This window comes from Trichophyton verrucosum (genome assembly GCF_000151505.1).
Source record: "Trichophyton verrucosum HKI 0517 chromosome Unknown TV-F-a-06a01.M13r1, whole genome shotgun sequence".
NCBI lineage: Eukaryota > Fungi > Ascomycota > Eurotiomycetes > Onygenales > Arthrodermataceae > Trichophyton > Trichophyton verrucosum.
In genome coordinates this window covers 1-6,346 of record NW_003315446.1, presented here as the reverse complement: position 1 = coordinate 6,346, position 6,346 = coordinate 1, and the positions used below count along the sequence as shown (strand labels likewise).

The 6,346-nt window shown below is 45.9% G+C and overlaps 2 protein-coding genes across 2 annotated transcripts; one reads left to right on the top strand and one right to left on the bottom strand.

Annotated features, from left to right (window-relative positions):
• Positions 1-511: 511 nt before the first annotated feature.
• Positions 512-2,138, bottom strand: TRV_03728 (uncharacterized protein; the record flags this gene model as incomplete). Its single annotated transcript, XM_003022108.1, has 3 exons — positions 512-1,837; positions 1,902-1,956; positions 2,029-2,138. 3 exons carry the CDS (start codon positions 2,136-2,138, stop codon positions 512-514), a joined length of 1,491 nt encoding a protein of 496 aa, XP_003022154.1.
• Positions 2,139-2,874: 736 nt separating this feature from the next.
• TRV_03727 (uncharacterized protein) lies at positions 2,875-5,070 on the top strand (the record flags this gene model as incomplete). The annotated part of the gene is made up of 1 exon (XM_003022107.1): positions 2,875-5,070. A coding segment is annotated over one exon (2,196 nt), but the record flags the coding sequence as incomplete, so codon positions are not given.
• Between the last annotated feature and the right edge of the window lie 1,276 nt (positions 5,071-6,346).

The following is a 6,346-nucleotide window of genomic DNA, read 5'->3' as shown; positions in this document are numbered from 1 at the left end:
AAACCGCTATCCCTGTCTGTATCCAGTGGCCATCCTGGGCACAACTGCAGTCTTTTGTGGTGAGGTAGGCTTTTCGATAGCATCTCTGGCTGAGCCAAGCGGCGTTTTCAGATGCTGTGACGAGGAAGGTGTCGGGAGTTCGAAGCTATATTTGATAGTTCCGTGGGCCATCGTCTTATGTACCATTGCTGGACCACTGATTGTATTGTTAGTTAGGGGAGAAAGAAAGTTGCCGGGTAGGAAGCAGAGAGATCCAGGAGCAATAGACTCTTTAGGACATAGGGGTATTTAGTATTTCATTATATCGTGACTATGACTAGATCCAGCGTCCAGGCAAAAAAAGGATACAAATACATATGCCAGAAGTCAAAATAAGCCATCGCACTGTACCGATGGGATACTTATCGACAACAGCCGAGAAAACAAAGACAAGGTTCTTGACTCAGTATCCTGTAGACCACGTAGAGAGTATTTGCTTAGTAAATAGCCTCGATATGAACTTGGTAAAGAGTCACTGCTTACCACTCTGTTCTCTTCGATTGTTTCCCTTTTTGTCATCCTCTACCTCGTCTTCATCGCGAGAAGTAGAGGGCTTCCCACCGGCCTCTCGAATGGCTTGGTCATCACCTCTGAGTTTCTCAAAATAGGATTTAATATCTTCTGCTCCAACCGCTTGGCCACTCTCAGCGAATGGTTTCAGGAATTCCTTCACTTTGTCACGAAGATGATTATAAACCATGACCCCTTCGATCGCCTTGACTCGGTCCAAGTTGCTAAGCGCAGCTTCGCCTCTGTCCAGGAGACTCCCAGTGTGAATGCTTCCGGCGCTATTGTTAGCATTCTGTCCGTCACCATCTTCAGATAGTGGAGGCTCGTAAACATCTTCTTCCTCACGGAGTTGACGGTTGGGTTCGAGATTAGGGAAGCATTCCACACATTTACACAAGTGATCACGGAAGTCTTCTTTGACAAAGAGCGAAAATTGCCTTTCAGGGATATCCAATGGAAGTAAATCGTGTTTTTCCTTCGTCTTTGTCGTTTGAGTGTTGGGCTCAACCAAATGCGTTGAGGACTCCTGTTTTGCTCGTTTCACGCCTGGCTCGATAGAGTCTTCATCTTCAAGTGCTCTCTTTTTGCGCGGGATAGCGAGTGGATCAGGAGTATGGTTCCCCCTGTCTTGTAGTGCCTCGCCCGAATCTCCCAGCACCGTGTCCTTGAGGTACACTGGGGGGAGAAATCCCGGTGTCCCCGCATACCGCTTTAGCCACGGATTAGAGTCCAAGCATTTATAACATATAAATGTCTCAAAGTCATCTTCATCAGGAAACCCGGGCGGTAAAGGCAAGTCTTCGTCCTCTTCTTTATCAGTGCTCGCAGTACGAGGTAGCCCTCTTAAACATTCGGGATGCCACCAGTCTTCTCCACAGCCACCAGTTTCAACTGTGCCAATACCAAGGCACTGGAACATCGTCCCCTTCTCCTTGGTAGGATCATATGTGTCACTGCAGCCACAGAATCTGTTCCTGAAGTTTTGATTGTATTTATTATCCGGCGTGGGATCCTCCGAGTGGGCGCCTTTCTGGCCAGTAGTCGGGTCTGCTCTCAAGGTACAGGGAGATGTCGATGGTAACCTTCTAGTGCCGCAGTCACAGGTGAAGTTGCGCTTTGTAAATAGTTCAACCAACTCGTGCTCCCCATGACACGAAATAGAGCAGGAGTAGCACACACCAGCAGCATTATAGGGGGAACTGGGGTTTTCAGGGGGAGGATTGCAAGTAAGGCAGGAAAAAAGACTTTGTCGTAGAGCCCCAAGCGGTCGCGTGCAAGTATCAAATGACTGAATATAGCTGTGTTAGTCTTCGAGCCTGCAAGGGTAAGTGGCGGACGCTCTAGCGACATACATATGGCAAAGCTTCCCGCGCATCAGCCTCCAGCTTCAACTGTTCGTTTATGAATCTAGTAGGCAGCTATTAGAACCTCACTCTGATCTGAGGAAATATGTCGTCAGCGACAATAGCTCTCACTTACTCAGATGCTGTCTGAGAGTTCTCAGATACGAAGCTCTCGCGTCGCTTTGGGGGAGCTTCAGCGCCATCTATCTTCACATCCGCCGGATTAGAAGCCAGGTTTTGATCCATGTCCCGTGTAGCATGCAGTAGCAAGCAGTATGATATCGGAAGCTGGGCTGACAATCAGCTGCAGCAGTTATTCCTCCGCTTGTTCGGCTTTCTCCTTCGTTTTGCGCATCTTCGGGCGTTTCTTTCTTGTCGCGAGCGATGTATAGAATATTTGGTGTCTGTTTGTCTTGTTTGCACTTCTTCCCCGTTTAGGTTAAATTGGATAACGCGGTTATTTTTGGCGCGACGCGACTCGTTCGCGCGCTTCCTCTGGTATCAAACAAATCGACCGACGAGCTTTTCGTCCCTCCCGCGCGGCATCGGACAGACAACGTCTAAAGCGCCAGCCATATCAAAGACCGGGCAGACATATTTCGCTTCCTGATAAGGCCTGAGTTTACGGTGTTGCTATTCATTTTACTTGTAAAGCTCTAACTGCGGAAGGCTATAGGAAGTGAATTTCTCACAATGAGGTAACCCCTACATCCCACCAAGACTGCTAAATTCACGCTAGGCCCATGATAATTCTGACTTCTTTCCGATTTTATATAGCTCTCCTTTACGCCCAAGTAACTCTGCTGGTAACCGAGGGCGAACAAATCTGACCAGCAGGAAGCGTGGTCATGACGGCCTTGATGATAACTCCTCGGCACCACCCCCTTCGAGCCGTAAGCTAAACCTGTGATCGGTCGAAATACGGCTTTTATCTTACGATGGTTTCTAATCAGCAAATTTAGCGCCTCCTTCCTCCCCGCCAATGCTGCCTCTTGATGAGGCTGAGAATGAAGATGACATAGCGGCGGAGGAAGGGTTTGTCCCCGATATAGACGACCTAGAGGAGATGGCTGAGGATGACGATGGCATTGATCTTTTCGCAGACAACTTCGAAAGAGATTATGCCAATCGTCCCGATGATGGCTATGCGGGGGTCGATATCGATGACGCAGATCAAGAGGAACTAGACCCGGCAGCAAGACGACAACTTGAGGCACGGCTCAATAAACGAGACCGTGAAATAGCTCGGAGGAGAAAAATGCCGGCTGCTTTTCTACAAGAAGACGACTTTGATGGTGTTCCCGATCTATCGCTACAGACACGCAGACACAGACGCAATTATGACGAGGAGAGCCAGGACGCTGATATGGATGACCCAGAAGCTGACCTAACTCTGGAAGATATGGCCGACATCAAAGCCGATAATCTTACGGAATGGGTAGCGACTCCAGCTATTCATAGGGCAATCTACCGAGAATTCAAATCCTTTATAACGGAGTTCACAGACAAGGACGGCATTTCAGTCTATGGTACTCTTGTGAAGAATCTCGGAGAAGAGAACTCAGAGTCTCTTGAAGTCGCATATCCTCACCTTAGCGAGTCAAAATCGATCATCGCATACTTCCTGGCGAATGCTCCAGCCGAAGTGCTCAAAATTTTCGACCAAGTGGCTATGGAAGCTACATTGCTGCACTACAGAGACTATCATCGCATCCATAGCGAAATCCATGTGCGAATCACTAACCTACCCGTGAAATACACCCTACGACAACTTCGGCAAAGCCATCTCAACTGCCTTATCTGTGTTAGCGGTGTGGTTACAAGACGAACTGGTGTTTTCCCACAACTGAAATACATTATGTTCAACTGCAGCAAATGCGGCATCACCCTTGGGCCTTTTGAGCAAGAGTCAAGTAGTGAGCTGAAAATCTCGTTTTGTCAAAACTGCCAAAGCCGTGGGCCCTTCACATTGAACTCTGAGAGAACTGAATATCGTAACTTCCAGAAATTAACACTTCAAGAATCTCCGGGGACTGTACCTGCTGGTAGACTCCCGCGCCATCGCGATGTTATTCTTTTGGCGGATTTGATTGATTCTGCCAAACCCGGTGATGAGGTTGAAATCACCGGTATTTACCGCAACCAATACGATCTTCCAATGAGTCAAAGAAGTGGATTACCAGTCTTCAGCACAATTATCGAGGCTAACCACATTGTCAAATCTCATGACCAACTGGCTGGATTTCAGTTGACTGAGGAAGATGAACATCAAATCCAAGCCTTATCTAAGGACCCTAATATCGTTGAGAAGATCATTGCCTCAATTTGCCCAAGTATCTATGGCCATGAGGACGTCAAGACTGCGGTCGCTCTTTCCCTGTTCGGTGGCGTCAGCAAAGTGGCTCAGGGGAAAATGAACATTCGTGGAGATATCAACGTACTATTGCTTGGTGACCCAGGTACCGCCAAATCGCAAGCTCTAAAATACATAGAAAAAACTGCCCATCGTGCAGTCTTTGCTACTGGGCAGGGAGCTAGTGCAGTCGGTTTGACTGCAAATGTGCGTCGTGACCCAATGACCAGTGAATGGACCCTTGAAGGCGGTGCTCTAGTGTTGGCTGATAGAGGTACCTGCTTAATCGACGAATTTGACAAGATGAATGACCAAGATCGCACCTCTATTCATGAAGCAATGGAGCAGCAGACGATATCTATATCAAAGGGCGGTATCGTTACCACACTCCAGGCCCGGTGCTCAATTGTTGCAGCTGCAAACCCTATTGGGGGCCGCTATAGGGGTACGCTTCCTTTTTCTCAAAACGTCGAACTCACTGAGCCTATTCTTTCTCGTTTCGATATCCTCTGTGTCGTTAGAGACATGGTCAATCCAGACGTGGATGAAGGCTTGGCTTCATTTGTGATGAATTCGCATTACCGCTCGAACCCAGTTAAAGATGCACAAGGGAACCCGGAAGAAGATGTGTCAGAAGACTCTCCTGAATCCAGGTTTAAGGCACAGAGAGAGGATGCCATCCCGCAAGAACTTTTGCGCAAGTACATTGTCTACGCACGGGAGAAATGTCATCCAAAATTATATCAAATAGATGAAGGCAAAGTCGCTGAGGTCTTTGCGGATTTGAGACGAGAAAGCCTGGCCACTGGTGCATATCCTATAACGGTATGTGCTTTCTATCGTATTTTTGCTAATTTCCCCAGTGTCACTTTACCTCTTCCTCTGTGCAGCCCTAACCTACCATTAATAGGTACGACATCTTGAGTCAATTATGCGAATCGCTGAAGCATTCTGCAAAATGCGCCTATCCGAATATTGTTCATCTCGCGATATTGACCGTGCGATTGCTGTAACTGTTGACTCCTTTATTGGTAGTCAGAAAATAAGCTGTAAAAAGGCTCTCTCACGGGCATTTGCCAAGTACGTTCTATTGATACTCTTCGCATTTGCTTTGCGTATACAAGCATCTAATTTGGTCTAATAGGTATACCCTTAACAAACCCAGGGTAAAACGGGATGGGGGTCCCGGCCGTAACTCTTCGTCCACCCGTAACTGAAAACTGAAGAAGTTAATACGAATGCCATGATAATTAAGATTGCTTGGACCTCTACTAATATGAAATTTATTGGCCTAATGATCGGTTCTTATGGTGTCTCTGACGTGAAGTCATGAATCCAATAGAGTAATCAATGAATTTTTAACCTTGTGCAAAGTGCTATATGCTTTTTACAGCATATTCATAGATCTCCCAATAAGTATTCATCAATTAATAGTCCTATACCGCAATCTATCTCGTTCTCGTCAAAATTCGCATTTGTACATTCCCAAGGGTTAATTAAGACTTTTTGATGTTTAATTCCACTGATTATACCATTGGTAACAATATGTATTTCGATTGACTTGGTGTGGATTACGTTGCATGATTCTTCCAAAGATGAGCCGTCGAAGTTACCGTTACCCATTTATAAAGGGGCCAATTACAAACTAGCTCCAAGCAACACTCAATGAGCCCTACTATCCCTTGAGGTTTAGCTATTGACCTATCGGGTGCTCTAGAGAGTCGAAATATTGGTCCTATGCTGCATCAACTATGTCCTGGCGAGAAAGAGCCGATTCCAGATAACTACTGATCTACAAATGCATGATTAGTTACACTTGGTCTCAGACAACACTCAATGCACCTCACTATGATATATACATTAATATGGACAAGGAGGGATTGAAACGCTAGTTATGGAAAAAGATACGGACTAAACCTTTATATCGCTAAAAGCGTTGTACTCAATTCTTTATTCGATAGCTCAAAAATATTATCATCCCTTTTACAGTTTCAGAGGTTGTATAAAACAAAACAGCCTTCATATTTCATAAAATCCTAAATTCCAAGTACATCATAAATGATAAAATGAAATCAATAAAGCAAAAAAAAAAAAAAAAAAA